This window comes from Octopus bimaculoides, chromosome 14 (assembly GCF_046866305.1).
Source record: "Octopus bimaculoides isolate indiv1 chromosome 14, ASM4686630v1, whole genome shotgun sequence".
Lineage (NCBI taxonomy): Eukaryota > Metazoa > Mollusca > Cephalopoda > Octopoda > Octopodidae > Octopus > Octopus bimaculoides.
Genome location: NC_142941.1, coordinates 45,855,124 through 45,878,089, shown reverse-complemented (window position 1 = coordinate 45,878,089; position 22,966 = coordinate 45,855,124). Strand labels below are relative to the sequence as shown.

Genomic DNA, 22,966 nt, shown 5'->3' with positions numbered 1-22,966 from the left:
CCACAGACACATATGCATGTATGTACGTAGTTGGTATGGAATGACTTGTAGGTCCCTTGTAGGCCTTAAGAGCCATGAGACATATTCATCAATGGGGAGACCAAATGTGAGATGTTTTTTTAGAATTTAAGAAGTGATCTTATTTGGTCACAAGTCGACTTCCACTATGTATGTGCATACATAGATTTGTGTGTGTGTGTGTGTGTGTGTGTGTGTGTGTGTGTGTGTGTGTGTACACATGAGACAAGTGTTGTCATAAAAATACTTGTAGTAGGCATTAATAAAGTACTGTCAACGAAAAGCTTTATCACTACAGAATATATAAAAAAAAATAATGGATTGCTTTTTACATTAATACATAACTGTATATATACACACACGGTATATACATCTTCTTGGCAGTCCATTGTTGTCAATGATGGCCTTCTTAATATCATCTGGTAGTCAGCACGCATATACACTGGTCATAACGGCTGACAGCAAAGTTCCCTCTAATTGTTTTTGCACGAGGGCAAATTTTATCATTCATTGCAAAAGATGTGCACATCCATGCAAGTAACCATCTTCAATTGAAACACATTATAGAAGAAAGGTTGCTAGATAGTTGTTGCTGATTTTCTTTTAGCAGTGTGGACCAGTTTTCTTTTGTTTATTTCCTGTATTCAGTCTGCTCATATGCTTTTTACACCGTTGACTACTGTTGAGTACCAGCCAATGCAAACTTTTGCCATTTATTCCCAATCAGTCTAGGACATCTTGTACTATTTCAGTGTGTACCTGAGTGCTGATTTCTGCATCTCTTCTGGAGTGAAACTGCAATGTATTTTAGCACTCATCCTTTCATTCAGTGTAATACTTTAAGAAGCTTTCAGACACAAACAAGAAAGCATCATCTTTATATGCAGCAAGGACAGTAAAAAACTGTCTGACTTTCATCCTGTTGTACAGCATATATGCAGAAGTGAACTCTTTCGCATTTTCACTTTGAATTTTCTCAAAGAATTAACGTTGCTAATCTTTCAAATTTGTGTGAGTGAATGCATTTGCACATCAAAATTGCATACACATATAACACACACACACACACACACATATACAAAGGACAGTGTACTGTAGCAATTTTGTGAGTTTCTGTCAATCATTCCTAGCTTATTCCCCTCAATGTTGTATCCCAATGTAATAATTGTGTTCTCCCTTTTTCACTGTGTGTGTGTGTGTGTGTGTGTGTGTGTGCACGTGCGCATGTATTGCTGAGATCCAGGCAGACTGAAGATAGATAAAGTGTAATACTCACTGTAAACTATATGCTCTGCCAAACTCTGCACTAAATCTCTGGCTTCTTTGCTCACGTTGAACATGCAAAGTGAGGTGCTACTTGAGAGACTGCTAGACATAGATGATGGAGACACTCCGTTGACTGGAGGTGTTAAAGCTGGCAACAGGTTCGGCATCGCTATGTTGTTATCAATGTTGTAAGACTCGATGAATTCCTGAAGTAAACAGAGTAAAAAACTTTAGATTTCTCACACAGAAACAATAGCAATTCTTTCTAATTTTGGCACAAGGCCAGCAATTTGGAGGAGAGGGGAAAGTTGATTTCATTGACACCAGTTCTAAACTGGTACTTTATTTTGTAGGCCTCCAAAACGATTTATATCGTGAACAACTGAAATTACAGTTTGCCATTTTACATTTTGGAATGGAGTAAGTGGAGCATAAACACACATGGAAACAAAGTTAGTAATCCAATACAATAACAAGACAGATACTGTTCTTCTTCATAATCAAACGAAATGGTTACCTTTAAAGAGAATGGTTGTGGGAATTCAACCCTTATGTTGCCATAATCACCACAGAATACATGAAGTAGTGCCCTGAGTGTGCCCCACACACTTTCTTTCTGCTTTGGTAAGCCCTGTGTAAATAAAATACAAATTCAGCAACATAGTGAATAACAACAAAAATACATAATTAATACAGTAAATGAAAAAAAAAATAAATAATTTTTAATTATTAAGCTATGCTTGTTTTTACTTTATAAATATGAATGGTGTGTATGGCTTTGGCAGTTTGATATTTTGTTTTTGATGTAGGCTCAGACACTCATATTCATATATATATATATATATGTATACATGGACACACGCACACACACAAATTAAAAGCTACAAGCACAGCACCCTCCTCTTTAGACTGATAAAAAAAAAAGAAGGAAATAGAAGAGTTAACTATCTGTAGCCCTGGTCTGAATACCTGCAGAGTGGACTTAGCTAACAAGTACCTCAGAGTTAGGTAATAGTGTTAAGCCTGGTAACCAAGTAAGGTCTGCTACTGAAAATAATACACACAAATATCTAAGCTAAGCAAATCAGAAGCAGTCATTTTAACCCATTGCTGTACACAGCATGAACAGAAAAAAAAATGTTGAATCAAGTATGCTCTAAAAATATATCAAATATGAAAAATTAGAAACATTTAAAAAAAAATATTTCCTTCTTTTTCTAAATTTCCATTTTATTCAATATTTTATGCCAGTATACTAGAATAAAAATGATTGTTAGTTATTTTCTTTGAAAACCTTCTGAGTCTGATTTCTATTCCCAAGCTATCTTGTAACAACTGGAAACATGAAATGTGTCGTGAGCACTTAATCCTTTGGCACTCAGATTACTCTGTCAAATGTAATCCTTATTTATTCACATTGGTTTGAATTAATCCTGTATTACCTTGTGCCTCTAAGATTGTTTATTTTTAGTATGACATTAAGGGGATGTCTGAGAGACTGGATTTCGTCAGTTTGAATATAAAAAAAAAAAACAGGTTGAATATCATCATAATCACTTAATGTCTGTTTTCCATATTGGCATGGGTTGGACGGTTGGGAAGGGAATTCTAGAGGGATGATGTTATGAGATGAGAGGAAGGAACTAATGGTAAGAGCAGGGATTGAGATGGAATATAATAAAGCCACAAAATACTGGTGCTGGTAGTAAGCATCTCAGCGAGTTCAGTCGAGCAAGTGGGAAAGGGTTATGGCAAATGTAACAACAATAACAATAACAATAACAACAGCTGTCACTTAGTTATTCAAGAGTCATCATTTGTGTCCAACATGGTGGCTGCATATAGCACAATGTCCTCTGATTTTCCAGAGAAACCAGTATTTGGGCTGGATGTGGACAGATTAAATGCTAAAGAGTTAAAGGTTTCACAGTGTTGTGAAGAACAGAAACAGGTTAGCTAGATCAAGACTGACCCAATGCTAATCAACAAAAAAGATTATCAAAATCACTCATAGTTAAAATCAAAATATGACCTTACCATTTGTTCATCAATAAAATGACCCTCCACCAACTTTTCATAACTGATACTGATGGGTACAATATAGGCATCTTGTATGCAACCTGAAAACAGGGGGGGAAATAGATTTAAATTATTATTATTATTATTATTATTATTATTATTGTGTGCTTGTGTGTGTGTGATAAAGAAAATCTGACATTAGAAAGTTTGATCATGGGAAAATCAGAACGTAAGTCAACTTCAGGGGAATTTGTAATCAAATTGTAAAAGGCCATAACAAAATACCACTGGCTCTCATCTCAGATGTTTTCATATGCTGCTCTTTCTCCACCACCTGTATTAACCATCCATGTCAAAAAAAAATATGAGCTACCTTATATATCTACTTTGACATCAGTTACAATTCAACTAAAGGAAAAAAAGATTAGGCTGTAATATTGCCACTTAAATTTACAGTGATTACTTGATACCTTTAATAAGGAAAACAACAATTATCAAGCATGATAATAGTGTGTGTGTGCATGTGTGTACATGCACAGTTGCCAAAACAACACCAGATCAAGTTCATATTATTTTGGTATGAGTGAAAAGACTGTACCCATGGCTTTGAAGACCCTCCAAGGTTGCTAAGATTTGTTGCTATTAACCCCTTTTGTTACCATATTTCTATCAAATTACACTGCTTTTGTATCAAATAGTTTTGAAAATAATGATGAATTTAATGAAATAACTTTGTCATTATTCAGCTGGTGTTTGGAATACAAATGAACATCACCTTTCAACGAGAGGTTCTAATTTAGATGGCTTTAAACAGGAAATTTGTATCACAGAACCAGGGGCTGCATCAAGCAGGTTGGCATTAAAAGGGCTAATGTTTTGCTTGAATTGTTGGAAGTTGGCTACAAGAAAGACATATGCATAGAAGAAAGTCCAAAGGGCTAACATCTTGTACAGAAAGAACTGGGTATAGTGATTGGTGTGGATCCAGGGGTTTGGACACAATAGTGGTGGTGAGAGGAAGCTAGATGAGTGAGTAAAGAGCATCTGAGTGGACAAAAGTAGTAGTAGTCGTAGTAGTATAGGGAGAAGCCAGAAGAACTGTGAGCAAGAGATAAGAATGTTTGACCAAAATGTAAAAAAAAAAAAAAAAATAACCTTCATAAAGCAATGTATACTCACTTTGAAGAAATGTATCTACAATGACTGACAATAGACCACCTTTCGGATAGAGAGCTTTGCCACTTCGACTCCTTCCACCTTCTATAAAGAATTCCAAAGATTGGCCTTCCTGGAGAAGTTCTTGCATGTACTAAATATAGATGAAATAGAAAATTGAAGTCCAAAAGGCAAAAAGGGAAATTATATGCACACGCACACTCACACACCCTTCATATAGTTTCAGGTTTGACTGCACTGCATGACAGTTTGTTCAAACATTACCAGCATTTGAAACCAAGGACTTTTATGTACTAGTAGCTGAAATTATCAAGGGCCCAAGTTCAAAGTTAGGCTTTCAAACCAGAGGCAAGGAAACTTTTACTTACTGACTGTAACACTGATCGGTAGATGAGATCTCTTTTGCCATTTGTGTCTAACCGCCTTCGGATGTAGAATCCTCCCACAGCCCTTAATATTGGCCTGAAATGCAAAGTAAGGAACAGTTTAAACAGGCCGGTAACAAAGAATGAGATGACTGGGTGCAGCTGTTTGGATGCTTGGTGGTTTGGCATGGCTGACTGGATACTGAACCTGTTTTGCTGACTGTACCTTTTGGTATTGAAAGCACACATGCACGCACGCACACACACACACACACACACATGTGCACAGAAATATACACATATGGAGAGACGGGGGTGGCGGTGGAGAGGGAGATGGATGCAGGTAATTTCGCTTGGTTGACAGGACACTGAACCTGTTTTGGTGACAGTACCTTTTGGCACTGGAAGCAAACATAGATACTCATGCACAGAAATATATATATGTATATATATATATATATATATATATATATATATATATATATAGAGAGAGAGAGAGAGAGAGAGAGAGGAGGGAGAGAGAGACAGACATTACAATTTATTAATTTAACAATTGGACATGGCTGACATAAACACTGCCTCTCCACATACACATAGAGAGAAATATCCTCAGAGAGAGAGAGAGAGAGAGAGAGAGAGAGAGAAAGAGAGAGAGAGAGAGAGAGAGAGAGAGAGAGAGAGAGAGAGAGAAGTGGTAGGGAAAACAAGGAAAACATTATGTTGTGAAAGGATTCCGGCCACCCCTCAAGTGACTACAAAGTGGACTGACTCATTGTTGTAAAATAAAGAACTGTAAGCAATTGGCAGTTTGGGTTGGTAAGCAGTTCACTGTGAGCCGTGGTTGAGAGCACGGAGTCTCGTGTTATAATAGTGTGTTGTGTAAATACTTTCTCCCCACCCCTGCTTTGTTATATTATATATCCAACATACAAAGATATAAAACATTATAACATGTGATGTCAAGTAAGTCAGCATTGACTGCAATGCCAAATAGGTGGAGCCAAAATGGCTGTGCCAGAATGTTTCATACATCAGGTAACAAATAAAAAATTACTGTTTCAGTATACACAGAGGTACCGAAAAGTTCCTGGCTTTAAGAGTATCACGAAAGGCCTGGTTGGAGGCCCGACATTCCAAGTTCTTTTATATGGCTCAATAAAACTGAAGGACTGTTGCAATAAGTGTGAATCTGAGAGGGGAACATGTTGAATAAAATCATAATTAACTGATCCTCTTGTATTTTCTTTTACCCAAAGCCATGAACTTTGCAGCACCCCTTCACAGACATAGGTATGGGTGTACGATTTAGAAGTTCACACAGTAACCACATGGTTTGGAGTTGATTCTGCAATGCAGCACCTTTGCAAAATGCTTTATATTGTAGCCTCACAAGTAGAATTTAGTAGACAGAAATCATGTGGAAGCCCATCACATAAGTATATGTGTAAAAGTGTGAAGAACCCCTTTGGTCACGAATGACCATGGAATTGCACCTAGAAAGTTACCCTCCGAGGCACAAGTCCAGACAAGTTTGGAGAAGACTGGCAGTTACCCATGCATACTGTTCTTCCTTCTCCACGCCACTGACGTTGTCCAAGGGAAAGGCAAAGGCTGATGCAGCTTGGCACCAATGATGTCACAACTCATTTCTACAGCTGAGTGAAGAGGAGTAATGTAAAATAAGGGTGTCTTGCTCAAAGAACACAACACACAGCCTGGTCTGGAAATTGAACTCACAACCCCGAGATTTTAAGCCTGATGTTCTAACCACTGAGCCATGCACTTCCTAAGTATATGTGTATCATTTACTAATGTAGAGGAAGGTGCAAACATTGTTGAGAAAAAGATAAATAAATAGTAGTCTATCAGCTGCATTGTAGATCCGTATCATAGCTGGTAGAAATCACTCCCCAACTCATCTCATTTTTGCCTCACTGTGCCCTGCGCCAAAACGTAATGGCCCAATCAGTGTCCCTGAGTTTGAGACCCCTGTTGTTAGATCTTGATGTGTCATTAGAGAACAAGCTGTTATTATCTGTTGTGTCATTAAGGAATTACATGATGCATCATAGAAAAAAACATGTTATATAATAGAGAATACAAAGGAAAATAGTACAAACCCAATAATAGGGATGTTCAGATTGTCCCCAGCTGCTACATAAGGCACTCGCATGTCGTGAATCCACAATATCCAAGTGACAATAATGTAATCAAGATGGCTTTTATGTAAAGGGCAGAAGATTATGGGATGACCTTTCTGCAAGAGAAATAATAATAATGATAATTAATAATGATAATAATCCTTTTTACTATAAGCACAAGGCCTGAAATTTGGTGGGAGGGGGTCTAGTAAATTACAGCATCCCTGGTACTCAACTGGGACTTATTTCATCAATACTCAAAGTCAACCTCAGCAGTTTTAACCCAGGACATAAAAGCAAATGAAATGCCTCTAAGCATTTTGCTTGGCATGCTAATGATTCTAGTAGCTTGCCACCTCGAAAAAAAAAATAAATAAATAATAATAATAATAAACAGGTAGTAACCTGCTACCACATAAATTCTATCAGGAATGAGACCAAACCTGAGGCAAGTTAAATAATAACAACAATAACAATAACAACAAGCAGTACCTATAGAAATTCCACCATCATTTTGAAAACTATAAGATGATTGTTCAATTTGTGGTTGTAACTATGAAATATATACTTTCTCTTAAAATTATATTTTGTTTCAAATATCTGAGTCTTTAGACAGAGTAAAAGTCCACACAAGTAGTATCGAATGTGCAGTCTTAGAAGACAACTCTGAAAGCTATAGTCCTTGTTTTACACTTGTCACCTCTTCTACTTTGAGAGTTGTCAATTATTTTTCACTTTATGTCAAAAAGGATGTTAACTAAGCAGCTAAGTGGAAGATATAATCTCATCATCATCATTTAATGTCTGTTTTCCATGCTGGCATGGGTTGGACAGTTTGACAAGAGCTGGTAAGTTGGAGGTTCCATTTGTCTGTTTTGGTATGGTTGGATCCCCTTCCTAATGCCAACCACTTTACAGAGTATATTGGGTGCTTTTTATGTAGCACCAGTACAGGTGCTCTCTACGTGGTACAAGCACCTAATCTATCTGTAATATTATTCTGCTACTGAACAACAATGTTGGTAAAGGTTTAATAAATTTTAATAAGCTGTATTGTAACCTTACATTCATTTCAGAGAAAATTCATATGGCTAGACTTGAACCCACAGTTTTATTGAACAAAATATAGTAGCTGTCAAACAGAGCCTGGCTTCTCAAAAAACCATGTTTAGAAAGTTCATTTTATAACCATATGTTCCCTGGTTCAGTACCTGTGTTGCACCTTGGATGGGCAACAGTCTTCTACTATAGCCTGAAGTCGATTAATGCCTTGAGTAAAATTTGGTAAACAGAAACCATATGGAAGCATATCATACACATATCATTATTATCATTTAATGTCCACAAGGTAGATTTTCTACAGCCGGTTACCTTTCCTGTTACCAAGCAAGGTGATATTTCCCATGGTCAGACATGTTTTACAAAGACTGGAAACAAAGAACATTGCTGCCATGACAGTGATGCTCATTTATTTACCATCATATAATGTCAAGACAAAGGTACACACACACGTTTTTTCAGTTAAGCATCGGTGGCAATGTTTCACTTACCTTTTCTAAATCTTTAATTATATTCAACTGTGACCGATGAACCTGGAGGCTCCGTAATATTAACCCAAGGAACTTGAACAATGAGTAACCAAAGAGGCTGCAAGAGAAAAAGCGGGGAAGCAATTTTAGACAACAGTAATCTGAAGATTAAGATTACAAGGATTACTGACTGATGATTAACCAGGTTGCTAGGAGATTGAGTGATGATTATCAAGGTCAGCTTATTGATGGCTGGTTAACCAGAATATTGACTGATGGTTAACCAGGTCACTAGAATACTGATTGATGGTTAAACAGGTCACTAAAATACTGATTGATGGTTAACCAGGTCACTAGAATACTGATTGATGGTTAACCAGGTCACTAGAATACCGATTTATGGTTAATCAGAGGTCACTAGAATACTAATTAATGGCTAACCAGATCACTAGAATACTGATTGATGGTTAACCAGATCACTAGAATACTGATTGATGGTTAACCAGAGGTCACTAGAATATTGATTGATGGTTAACCAGAGGTCACTAGAATATTGATTGATGGTTAACCAGAGGTCTCTAGAATATTGATTGATGGTTAACCAGAGGTCACCAGAAAACTGATTGATGGTTAACCAGGTTGCTAAAATATTGACTGATGGTTAAAAACCTTTCTGGTACAGTGACTGATGATTAATCAGGTTTCTAGGATATCGACTGATGGTTAACCAGAAGTTAGACTGGATTACTAAGATACAGATTGTTTCCAGTTACACAGTGTAAAGTAAAGCAACAGCAGACATGACATATGCAACATCCTCTCAGACTGGACAGATCCAGTTTGAATTTCTGTGGAGTAATATTTGTCAGAAGAATATAGCCAGGAAAGATATTCTTGAAGTCTGTTGTACTCATGTAAACACATAGGATTGAAGAAATTACTGAGCGTGAGGATTAGGTGATCTAGGGACACTGAAAGGAGGAGAGATTATTGTTGTTGTTTAGCCAAGGGCAATCCTGGCTATTGGTTCACAGGCATGTTGCTTCCTCTCACTGTCTCTTCTACAGCTACTGTAGTGACTTATGTTCCTCTGAATTGTCTTGCTGTGTCCCTCTCTTTTCATAATCCATTTAATACACTCAGCTCTCCTCAAGCCAAAGAGGAAACTTCTATGTGGTCGATCGACCTACTAGAAATAACAGCCAAATCTCCTTCACGTACCCTTGCACTGAAGGGTATGTGTGATAGGCTTGATCTGGTTGGTTAGAACATAAAGCTTGATCCGGTTGGTTAGAATATAAAAACAGATAGCATATTTGGGCTGGATATGGCTGGTTTAAATGCTAATGGGTTAAATATAGTATTTTCTGGACTTGAAGAGAAAGCTTCATTTTTGAAATTAGATGTATGATATTTGGCTGTAGCAGCAACACCGTCTCATATACATAAGCAGTATAATAATGCAGCTCATACTGAAGTAATTTATGGCAATGATTGAGTGCTAGAGGGAAAGAAGCCAACTAAATACTCACCTCACTGACCAGTACGATATACAGGCTTTCATTCGATCAATGATCTTTTTGGAACGTTGCTTTTCAATCTTCAGGACTTTTTCCATTTTAGCATTTGGTTCACCTACAAAACCATATCCAAAGCAGTCCATATTCAATTTAATTTTTATTCAATTATCAAATTCTCTCCACCAAACCTTGCAAAACATTCCTTTTTACCATAATGAACTAACAAGTACACACTTGTGCCTCAATCTTTATTCAATACTAATTTACAAAAAAAAAAAAAAAAAAAAATGCATAATCACTCATGCACACACTGATTTTTGCCAATTCCAGGCAAGCATAGCTTTAGTGCAGGTGGGGCTGTGTGGTCAAGAAGTTAATTTCTCAACCACATGGTTTCAGGTTCAGTCACACTGTGTGGTATCTTGGGCAAGTGACTTCTACAATAGTGCCAGGTCAACTAAAGCCTTGTGAATAGATTTAGTAGACAGAAACTGAAAAAAGCTGGTTATATATATAGTGAAGTCACATGGCTCAGTGGTTAGAGTGTTGAGCTTACGATCGTAAGGTTGTGAGTTCAATTCCCGAACCAGACTGCATGTTGTGTTCTTGAGCAAGACACTTTATTTTCATGTTGCTCCAGTTCACTCAGCATTAGAAATGAGTTGCAATGTCACTGGTGCCAAGCTGTATCAGCCTTTGCCTTTGCCTTGGATAACATTGGTGGCGTGGAGAGGAGGCTGGTATGCATGGGTGACTGCTGGTCTTCCATAAAAACAGCCCTAGGTTGCGTGTTCACCGGTGAGGCGATTTTCCGTCCAGACTTGTATGCCGGAGAGGAACCTCTTAGGTGCGCCCATGGTTATTCGTGACTGACGGAGTCGAAAAAGTGATATATATATATATATGCATGTGTGTGTGTGTGTGTGTGCGAACGCACACATGCCCATTTGTATCACCTTATCTTGACACTGATTGTTGTAAATGAATGACATTCATTTTCAATATTCTGTGAAAACATATCTTGCCACGGGAAAATATTACCTTTTTGGAAACAGGTCATGTTGGCAACAACAAGAGCATCCAACCGGAGAAAAGTCTGTTTCAATGAACTCTGTCCAACCCATGCAAGCATGGAAAAGTGGATGTTAAAATGATGATGATGATGTTTCTTTGGACCCTTGCATCACAATCTTATTACAAGAAAGAATAAAATAAGGACACAAATCCTGCCAAAAGGACTGCAAAACAAGCAGAATCAACTACCTTCCTTATTCAACATTCATTTAATATTTATCAACTACTCTCTTCTCTTACAAACACACTAATTTATGCAAGTGAAGGAAAAGCATTTTTGCTGGACATCATGAACAAGAGAAAAAAACAGAAGAGAAGTATTAAAAAATTAAAAACAACAAAAATAAGACTTACTTTCAATTGTCTTTTGCACATTTTGCTGGACGGCATCTTGTACTCTGGAGAAAATATTTGCAATAATTACATATTTACATACATAAAAAAAAAATATATATATATATATGTATTTATACATACACAGACACAAATATTCATATATGCACACGTGTTTGTATATATATATATATATATATATATATATATATATATATATATACATACAAACATGGGCATGTGGGTGTAAAATAAATATCTTTCAATTATAATGAGAATATTATAAGGTGTAGTTTGCCCAAGGTCTCACAGTGAAGCTGTATATAATACTGATGAAATATATCAAACTCAGAGATTTAAATAAGCATATAAAAAGGATGAGAAACAATAAGCATTTTTTTTTCCCAAAAAAATAGACACAAGATAACTAGTTTTTAAAAACAGGTATCATTTACTCCTTTGTGTGTGTGTGTGTGTGTGTGTGTCTGTAAAATAAGAAGAACTCACCTGCTGGATATGAGTACCGACAGAGACAAATCTGGGTAGACATAAGGGCTTTTCCTTTGCAAGCTATATGCCAGGTATGGGAATAGCAATTCAAATCTGTTTGGGTGTCTGAAAGAGAAATAAGGAATATCCATGAGACACAGCCAGAGAGAAATAATGTAAACCAGAATATCATCATCATCATCATCATCATCATATGTGGACAAATAATCAATCAGGTAAGTTTAATAAGATTTAGAATATAAATTAAATAACATCATTGTCAACATCATCATTATTTTTGTGTCTGCTTTTTCTGTGCTGCTATGAGTTAGAGTGGAGGCGCAATGGCCCAGTGGTTAGGGCAGTGGACCCGCGGTCGTAGGATCGCGGTTTCGATTCCCAGACCGGGCCTTGTGAGTGTTTATTGAGCGAAAACACCTAAAGTTCCACAAGGCTCCGGCAGAAGATGGTGGCCACCCCTGCTGTACTCTTTCACCACAACTTTCTCTCACTCTTTCTTCCTGTTTCTGTTGTACCTGTATTTCTAAGGGACCAGCCTTGTCACATTCTGTGTCATGCTGAATATCCCCGAGAACTACGTTAAGGGTACACGTGTCTGTGGAGTGCTCAGCCACTTGCACGTTAATTTCATGAGCAGGCTGTTCCGTTGATTGGATCAACTGGAACCCTCGTCGTCGTAACCAACGGAGTGCCAACCAACCATGAGTTAGATGAGTCTTCTGAAGACAGAATTCTATAGACAGACACTTTTCCTGATGCTAACTTTTTTTTTCTTTTTTTAAAGTAAGGTACTTCATTCCACTAGGCTTGACATTTGAAAATTACTGAGGTACCAGAAATATTGTTTACATGGGACACAACTAATGTCACTGCTGCCCAAGTGTCAATATAAAAGACAATCTTACCTTTTCACAAATGAAAAACAAGAATGTAAAGGAAACTGAACTACTTACCTCAGCTCAGATCGAATATTGAGGACATTCTGCAGAGAGTCTTGTAAAATATTTTCTGAGGTAATATTTTTCTAAAGAAGACAGAAAATTCTAAGTTACTGAGAGAACTCAATTCATTTCTCTTTTTTTGTACTTTCTCTCTCTCTCTCTCTCCCTCACACACCTTTCTTTAGTTGTAACAAAAGCTGAACAGCTAACAACGCATCAAACTTTGCTGGATAATTAAATGCCCTCCATTGTGTTTCCTCACCAGACATATACTCTCATACAGGGGTACTCTGATCGATTTTCCCCTCACTCTACTCTGCTGTAGACACCAGCAGAATCTACAAGTGTACATATGTGAAATAAGCACTTGGCTAGTATTTATTTCAGCCAGTATTCATTTCAGATGAGAAGACTAGAACAATGTGAAATGGAGTGCCTTGCTCAAGGACACAATACATTGCCCAGTTGAAAAATCCAACCCACGACCTTGTTATCAAGTTCTTATGCATACACACATATATGTATTAATCAGACAAAAAGACAAACATTATGTTTTTACATACATATTCAATGGTATGATAATTTCAAATCATTACAGGAGCTGTTTCTCCACTATAGAATGGTTTGTATGTATAAGTAATCAGTTAATTAATGGAACAATTAACCCACAACGTTTCTTCTTAAAGTTACTATGGTAGATTCCCAAAGTTTCCAACAAACATACTGGTAAAAATAGGATGTATTGTCTTAGAGTTATAAATATCAGGATATAGAAATATTATTATTTCTAAATCTCTCAAAGAGAGACATTCAGTAACAGTTCTTTAAAGTAAAGGCTATTCGCCTACGTAATGTGGCTGTCCTGGAAGGGACAATATTTCTTGGGGCTAAAACAGCAATAACATTGTCCCTTCCAGGACAGCCACATTATGTTGGCAAATAGCCTTTACCCATCAGGATATATATATATATATATATATATATATCTATCATTTAATGTACACACTATAAACATACAAGCTACTAATAGTTCCTTGCTAGGAGACGTGAGTCTAGGCAGGTTTTTATAACATACCTTGTGTCTCCAAGCAATCTTCAGGCTCTGTGCAAATGATCTCTATTGTAAATTTAATAGAATATGTACTCAGAGCTTGGAGATTGCTTGTAGACATGTGTATTATAAAAACTTGCCTAGGCCCCCCATGTCTCCAAGCAAGAAACTATTAGTAGCTCATATCTTTATACCCTGTACATTAAAGATATTTATCTCTCAATGGATGGAATACTTTTTTTGTTGGCCATACCTTAACGGAACAATAAACTCTGTGTGTGTGTGTGTGTATATATATATATATATATATATATATATATATATATATATATATATATATGTGTGTGTATATATATAATGAAGAAATAAATGGGATAATTATCCCTTTATGCAGCATAACTAATTAACGCTCTAATAGAGCCTCAGGAATATAAAACCAAGAAAGGCAGAACAGATTTCAAAGGTCAGTGTTCATATTCACTCAATATATTTCAAACCTCACAAGTACATTTATGTATTCTTATATAATATCTTGTGTATATGAATGCACATATATATGCTGTGGAGTATTCTGACACTTTGATATATATATATTTGATATATATATATATATATATATATATATATATATATATATATATATCCACACACACATACATACATATATATATACATTTATATATATACACATATTATACATACATATATACATACATATTATACATACATATATACATACATACACACATATACATACACACACACACACATATATAAGCGGTATGAATGCTACTGCCACAATATATGGTAAAGGAATACACACCCGACTTTCTGGGAAGCAAGGACAAGTAAACCCCATAAAGGTTCGGTATGACACAAGCTGGTCAGCTTTTACGACAGGGGCTATCTTGAAGTTTGCTAAGAAGTCAACATTCAACTGTAAAGGAAATAATAAATTACATTATAGTGCATCGCATCAGAATACATCTAATGGTAGTGATGGCAATTATAAATGATTATGCTATTGGCACATATATTTCATGAGTGAATTTTCACACACACACACAAACAAACACAAGGAGTATGAGTGCATGAGGCAACATACATGATGTAAATATTATATATTGCTTTCAAATTTTGACACAAGGCCAGCAATTTAGGGGGGAGGGTTAAGTCAATTACATCAATACCAGTGATCAACTTAGTGGCGTCTCACCTGTCTTTATGTTCTGAGTTCAAATGCTACCGAGGTTGACTTTGCCTTTCATCCTTTTGGGGGTCGATAAATTAAGTACCAGTGAAACACTGGAGTCAATATAATCAACTAGCCCCATTCCCCGAATTTCAGATCTTGTGCCTATAGTAAGAAGGGTTGGCACGTAAAAGCACCCACTAAAATCTCGGAGTGGTTGGCGTTAGGAAGGGCATTCAGCTGTAGAAACTCTGCCAGATCAGATTGGTGCCTGGTGCAGCCATCTGGTTCGCCAGTCCTCAGTCAAATCGTCCAACCCATGCTAGCATGGAAAGCAGACGTTAAACAATGAAGATGAAGATGATTATTATTATTATTATTATTATTATTATTATCATAAGTCACTCTCAATAAGGCAGTAAGACATCAACAATAAAACAAGCCCCAAGCAACCATTTTAATACGTTGCTAGTTACAAAAGAAAGGAAAGTAAGGAAAATAAATCTTATGAGGAGCTGCTCTAAGAATCACGAATCAACACAAAACTGGTTTACAAGAATTAAGACAGTTCCATAAGACCAATGTTCTTTCCATTATATGATTACTTATACACCTTGTCGCTTTTCCAATTTCATTACGTTCCTGTATGCATTTAGTGTTGTTGTTGTTGTTGAATCCAAGGTCATTCCAAGATGAGTGGATCAATGGTCAAAAACAATCCAGTTATGGTCATCCGATTTTTTCATATATCCGGGGAACCACATTATTTACATTTGACAGATATTTATCCTCGTTTTGTTCGTTGTTACCACAATGTTTCGGATGATATACCCTCCAGCCTTCATCAGGTGTTTTGGGGAAATTTCGAACCTAGGTTCTCATTCCTAAGGTATTTTTCAATGTTGTTTCCCCCTATTGGGAGTTTTAATTGTTATATCTTTCTCCGTTTTTTCCTCTGTTTACACAAACATTTTTTTCTACTTTTCAGACAAAACCCTATGTAACCTTCGTCCTGTCTTTGTCCTTACATGTTTTTGATTTATATTAGCCCTTGTAGCCAATAAAACGAATTAATTATTATTATTATTATTATTTAGGCCATATGCCCATGGGCATATGGTGTAGAGGTTAAGATGAGGACAAATATCCGTCAAATGTAAATAATGTACATAATTCCTCATCTCTTAAATATAGAACTGTATTATCTGGGGAACTGTCCAATATATTTTCTCTTTCATTGTGAGAGGAATCTGGCCGGTCATCTGTGTTGAGTCCCTCTTGTTTGCTCAAGTAAATTTCTATTTCAAATAGGTACCAGAAATGTACAGGATAAGATAGAAAACTGTTGAAACCTCTCAAAGGACATTATATTGAGCCTCAAGTAAAATTGATTAAATGAATAAAAGTATAACGTAGGAAGAGAAAAATGAAAACTACTGAATCTTTTACTGATTAGAAATGAAAAAATATTACAAAAGAAAGGAAACAAATACATATACAATGAAATAGAATAAACAATTAACTAAATAAATAAAAAGAATTCCAGACTGAATTTTTCAGTATAAAATTAGAACTTGTTAAAAGGTAAAGAAACTGAAAGTTCCAAGTTGGAACCAAGTAGTCTCCAGTGGTGATGTTTTGCTCCATCTCAGGTTATGATCAAAGACACTCCAATTATGACCAACTTGTCATTTTCCCTTTCAGACATGGCTGTAGGTTAAAGCATGGGTTGCGACCACATGACTTCAAGTTCAATCCTACTGTGTGGCACCTTGGGTAATAGTTACAACAGCTTCAGGCTAACCAATGCCTTGTGAGTGAATTTGCTAGACAGAAACTGTGAGGAATCCGTGTACATCATCATCATCATCATCATCATCATTTAATGTCCATCTTCCATGCTGGCATGAGTTGGATGGTTTGACAGGAGCTGGCAAGCCAGAGGACTGCACCAAGCTCCAATGTCTGTTTTGTCATGGTTTTTACAGCTGGAAGCCTTTCCTTATGCCAAACACTTTACAGAATAAACTGAATGCTTATTACATGACAGCAGCACCAGCAAAGTCTGTTTGGCATACTTTTTATGGCTGGATGCCCTTCCTAACGCCAACCTCTTTGCAGAGTGGACTGGATGCTTTTTACATGGTACCAGCACTGGTGAGGTATGGTTCATTTGCTGGATGCCCTTCCTAATGTCAACCACTTTACAGAGTGGACTGGGTGATTTGCATGTGGTACCAGCACCAGCGAGGTCTCTTTTGGCATGATTTTTACAGCTGGATGCCCTTCCTAATACTAACCACTTTACAGAGTGGGTGCTTTTTATGTGGCACCAGCACCAGTGAGGTTTGCTTTGGAATGGGTTTTATGGCTTTATGCCCTTCCAAATATCAACCACTTTTACAGTGTGGACTGGATGTAAAGTGATTGTCTACCACAACTACTTGACAACCAGTGTTGGTTTATTGATGTCATCGTAACTTAGTGGTTTGACAAAAGAGACCTACAGAATAAGTACCAAACTTTATAATAATAATAATAATCCTTTCTGCTGTAGGCACAAGGCCTGAATTTGTGGGGAGGAGGCTAGTCAATCACACTGACCCCAGTCCTCAACTGGCACTTATGTCATTGACCCCGAAAGGTAGAAAGGTAAAGTCGACCTCGGGAGAATATGAACTCAGAACATAGCAATGGGTGAAATATCACTAAACATTTCTTCCAGTGTGTTAATGCTTTTTTGAACTAAGACTGTAAAACCAGTAGAAATGCTGCTAAGCATTTTTGTCCAAAATGCTAACAATTCTGCCAGCTCATTATAATAATAATCCTTTCAACTATAGACACAAGGCCTGAAATTTGGGGGAGGGGGTTCAGTCGATTACATTGACTCCATTGCTCTACTGGTACTTATTTAATCAACCCTGAAAGGATGAAAGGCAAAGTCAACTGTGGCAGAATTTGAACTCAGAATGCAAAGACAGACAAAATGCTGCTAAGCATTTTGCACAGGGTGGTAACGATTTTGCCAGCTAATAATAATAATAATAATGATAATGGTTTCAAATTTTGCCACAAGAGCAGCCATTTGGGGGGAGGGGATGAGTTGATTACATCGACCCCAGTGTTTCACTGGTACTTATCAACCCCGAAAGGGTGAAAGGCAAAGTCGACCTTGGTGCAATTTGAACTCAGAACATAAAGATGGACAATAATACCACTAAGCATTTCGCCCGGCGTGCTAACGCTTCTGCCAGCTGGCCGTCTAAGGAGAATGTAATATAATCCTTTCTATTATAGGCACAAGGCCTGAAATTTGGGGGAAGGGGACTAGTCAATTACATAAACCCCAGCGTTCAACTGGTACTTATTTTATCAACTCCAAAAGGATGAAAGACAAAGTTGACCTCAGCAGAATTTAAACTCAGAATAATAATAATAATAATAATAATAATAATAATAATAATAATAATAATAATAATAATCCTTTCTACTAAAGGCACAAGGCCTGAAATTTTGGGGAAGAGGTCTAGTCAATTACATTGACCCCAGTGTTTCACTGGTACTTAATTTATTGACCCCTAAAAGGATGAAAGGCAAAGTTGACCTCAGCGGAATTTAAATAATAATAATAATAATAATCATAAATTACTAAATACATGTATAAATAAAGGAATGAACAAATAAATAAAATTAAAATAAAAAAAACAAACAGAACATGGTGATGTGGGATTTAGCTAGGACTCACATTAACGGTTTGAGGTTTAGTTTCTTTTTTCTTCTGCGTGCGGGATGTTACGAGCGAATTGCATTTTTCCTGCCACCGTTGTTTACCTTGCTCAATGATCTTGGCATCTGTGTTAGAGAGGCGATTGTTTTGGGATTTCTGTCTGTTGGTTCTGTTCATGTGCTTGTCAGAGTACTTTCTCTGGCCCTTAGAAGTAAAGCATTCATTGTCCCAGGTATCTCCTGTGAGATAATTATGGGTATGTATGTTCGCAGATGACATGATGCGTGCACAGATGCTATAAAGAAGAGAAGTGTGAGAAAAAAAAAAAAAGAAGCTGGTGAGAATGCAAATAATAATAATAATTTCAAATTTAGGTATAAGACCAGCAATTACTGGGGAAAGGCTACGTTGATTACCTCTACCCCAGAGTTCAACTGGTACTTACTTAGTTTATCAACCTCAAAAGGTGGTTGACAGATAAAGTCAGCCTTGGTGGAATTTGAACTCAGAATGTAAAGATGGACGAAATGCTGCAAAGCATTTTGCCTGGCATGCTAATGACTCTGCTAGCTCACTGCCCTAATAATAATAATAATAATAATAATAATAATAATAATAACCCCTCTTTTCATTCTAGCTGAGGGTCTGAAATTTTGGGAGATGGAGCTAGTTAATTTCATCCGCTCCAGTACTTGACTAGTACTCGTTTTATCTACCCTGAAAGGCAGAGCTGACCTTGGCAGAATTTGAACCTAGAAAGCGAAGAGTAGGAAGAAATGCCACTAAGCATTTTGTCCAACTCGCTAATGATTCTGCCAACTCACCATAATAATAATAATAATCCTTTCCACTAAAGGTACAAGGCCTGAAATTTTGGGGGAGGGGTAAGTCGATTACATTGACCCCAATACTCAACTGGTACTAACCTCAAAAGGATGAAAGGTAAAGTCGAACTCAACAGAATTTGAACTCAGAACATAAAGATCGACGAAATGCCGCTAAGCATTTTGCCTGACATGCTAACGATTCTTATTTCTTTATTGCCCACAAGGGGCTAAACACAGAGGGGACAAACAAGGACAGACAAAGGGATCAAGTCGATTACATCGACTCCAGTGCGTAACTGGTACTTAATTTCATTGATTCTGAAAGGATGAAAGGCAAAGTCGACCTCGGTGAAATTTGAACTCAGAACATAACGGCAGACGAAATATCGCTAAGCATTTCGTCCGGCGCGCTAACGTTTCTGCCAGCATGCCACCTTATGACATGCTAACGATTCTGCCAGCTTGTCACCTTAATAATAATAATAATAATAATAATTCTTTCTTTTATAGGCATGTGGCTAAAAGTTTGGGTGGGGGTGGAGCTAGTCAATTACATCAACCTTGGTGTTCAAATGGTACTTATTTCATCAACCCCGAAAGGATGAAAAGGAAAACTCAAGCTTAGCAGAATTTGAACCTAGAAAGTAAAGAGCCGGAAGAAATGCCTCTAAGCATTTCATCCAACATGCTAACAATTCTGCCAGCTCATTATCTTCTTAATAATAATGATGATGATGATGATGATGATAATAATAATTTCTTTTATTTAGCATCAGGGCAAAGGATGAGGGGCGACAATACAAAGACAGACATAAAACGTGGTGATTTACATGGTATGGAATGATGAAATAAAATGTAGAAAGTATACACAGTATATAGTATAAATGAAAGAAATGACGTATACATAGCATACATCAGTTTAAAAAAAGAATAATAATAACAAACACAAATACTAATAATCATGATGATGATGATGATGATGATGATGATGATGATGATGATGATGATGATACCTAGCAATGAGTGACAAATTTTAGTTAAGATGTATGGTCACATGATTGGTACATATTTTGATCAAAATCAGAAGAGAAGGACAAAGTACTATGAGACATTTATATCTGCAAATCTATCATTTTCTATTACTCGACCATTAAATAATGATGTTCCTCAAACGTTGGAGGAGGGATTTAGATGATTATATCAAACCCAACCCCCACTACTGAACTATGTACGACCTGAGGGATGAAAAGCAGGCAAAGTTGACCTTGGTGGGAATTGAACACAGACCATAGAGATAGAACAAATGCCACAATGCATTTTCTCGATGCTCTAATGATTTTACCAATCCATCACCATATTAATAATAAAAATAAATGCCCTGATGCTGTACCAGGCAGTGGCTCTCATGGCTTCTGATCTTAATTGATTGGAAGTGTTATCATGTACATTGTTTTGTCTTCGTATAAAATATCGTTATAGCAAATATTCTGCTCAATACCACAGATTTTCTTGTCAGTTGTTTGACCTTAACCAGTTGAGCATGTCCCTTAGTGGCTGACGATATATGCATCTCTGATCATGAGCAGAAGTAGTGGGGGAGCATCATAGTCATGTGTGGAGTGGAATTCTTTGGGGTTTGGATAATTCACCTCTGGAAACATGGGTGTTTCGTTCAACATCCTTAAGCAACCCTAATTCAGGGACCTTTTGAGTGGGATGGGCTACTCGACCAATAGCAATTAGACAAGCACATGCACCAGTTTAGTCAGGAATATTTAATAAAAATTTGTAACACTGGCCTAAGACCACACATTTGGCAGAAGGTACATTCGATTAAATCAACCCCAATGCTTGACTGTTACTTCATTTCATCAACCATTGGTATTTTATTTTACTTTATTTTACCCAATAACTAACTGGGACTTTTTTTTTTATTATCAAGTCCAGTACTTGATAGGTACTTTATTTTATTGGATCCACACCTCCCCAGTACTTGACTGGTGCCTTAATTTACTCAGTACTTGAATTGTACTTGCTTTTATCAATCCTATACCTACCTGTACTTGAGTTTATCGACTCCGAAAAGATGAAAGGCAATGGCAACTCAGGTAAGATTTAATATCTAGAACACAACTGTACAATTTCTCTACCGATTTCCCCTCTCTGCTACCTTTAAATAATCATAATGCTCACATTGTTGTACTTAATTAAAGTCCATTTCTCTTGGACAAAGGGCTCTGCTGGAAACATTAAACTTCTTTCTCTTCTTCCTCACAACATAAAAAACCTATTGTGTTGTGTGACCTATTTGTATTACTATTTGTAGACACATATCATTACTAGTTTCCTCAGATCCTAGTGTCTTACTTTTAATTTTGTTTGCCCTCCAATCAATCTCCTTGAACAGAAAGAAATTTCAATATAATGGGTTAAGGAGGGCTGGGAGTGAGTGAGAAGCGAAATTGTAGTCTTTGCTTCTGTTACCATGGAAACAGAGTGCTAAAACACAGTCGACAAGAGGAAGCTAAGCTAATCAATCTTGAATGACTTGGAATAAACACCCACATGTCTACTACATTTTCTCATACATGTATCATACATAGTCTCAAATAAATAAATACACCCAAAAACAAACACAGTATACATAGCTACACATGCACAACACACATATACATCTGCACACAAATACACATAGAATCACATCAATACACACACACACAAATACAGCCGCACAATCACATAATTATATACACTTAGGTATATGCCATACATATATATATATATATATGGATGTATGCCTAAGTGTATGCAGATACAGCTGTATACACATACATTCCCATAGTGATTATATTCATATAAGGTTTATACATCTTTTGAAATATTATTAAAACTGATTTCTTTGCACCGATCACAAAGAATCAATGTTTGGGAGTTGGGGCCGAAGAGTATATTATTGTTACATCTATATGTTATTCTTCCTAACATCACCCCTGCCACAACTCTTCTTCCAAACAACTCCTCCTCCACTCATATTCACTCTCCTCATCTTCCACTCTTCTTTCGCACTCTTGTAAACTTCTCACCTTGTCCAATTCTCTGTGCCACTTCACTTATATACATCTCCCTGTAATATGAGGGACTCTTAACATTAGAGAATCCTTTACTTCTTTCAACATGAATGTCAGCAAGGTTAGTATGTTTCTTGTGATATTGTGTGTTTCAGGACTGTACAGTTCAAGTGTTGCACTTTTCTCACATCTTTCCTCTCTTTCTC

The 22,966-nt window shown here is 36.8% G+C and overlaps 1 protein-coding gene across 6 annotated transcripts in view; it reads right to left on the bottom strand.

Moving 5' to 3' along the window:
- Positions 1-22,966, bottom strand: part of LOC106884280 (glycerol-3-phosphate acyltransferase 1, mitochondrial) — a 74,624-nt gene that overhangs the window by 9,545 nt on the left and 42,113 nt on the right. For 5 of the 6 annotated variants that reach the window (XM_089362786.1, XM_089362787.1, XM_089362788.1 and 2 more), the window contains exons 2-14: positions 18,884-19,160; positions 14,767-14,880; positions 12,905-12,975; positions 11,949-12,056; positions 11,463-11,506; positions 10,047-10,149; positions 8,536-8,632; positions 6,965-7,101; positions 4,848-4,941; positions 4,483-4,612; positions 3,322-3,404; positions 1,802-1,915; positions 1,295-1,490 (exon numbers count right to left, since the gene is read on the bottom strand). In XM_089362786.1, the coding sequence (XP_089218912.1) occupies positions 1,295-1,490; positions 1,802-1,915; positions 3,322-3,404; positions 4,483-4,612; positions 4,848-4,941; positions 6,965-7,101; positions 8,536-8,632; positions 10,047-10,149; positions 11,463-11,506; positions 11,949-12,056; positions 12,905-12,975; positions 14,767-14,880; positions 18,884-19,160 (1,568 nt within the window). The remainder of the gene's footprint in view (positions 1-1,294; positions 1,491-1,801; positions 1,916-3,321; positions 3,405-4,482; positions 4,613-4,847; positions 4,942-6,964; positions 7,102-8,535; positions 8,633-10,046; positions 10,150-11,462; positions 11,507-11,948; positions 12,057-12,904; positions 12,976-14,766; positions 14,881-18,883; positions 19,161-22,966) is intronic. The other variant, XM_089362791.1, reaches the window with a different exon arrangement.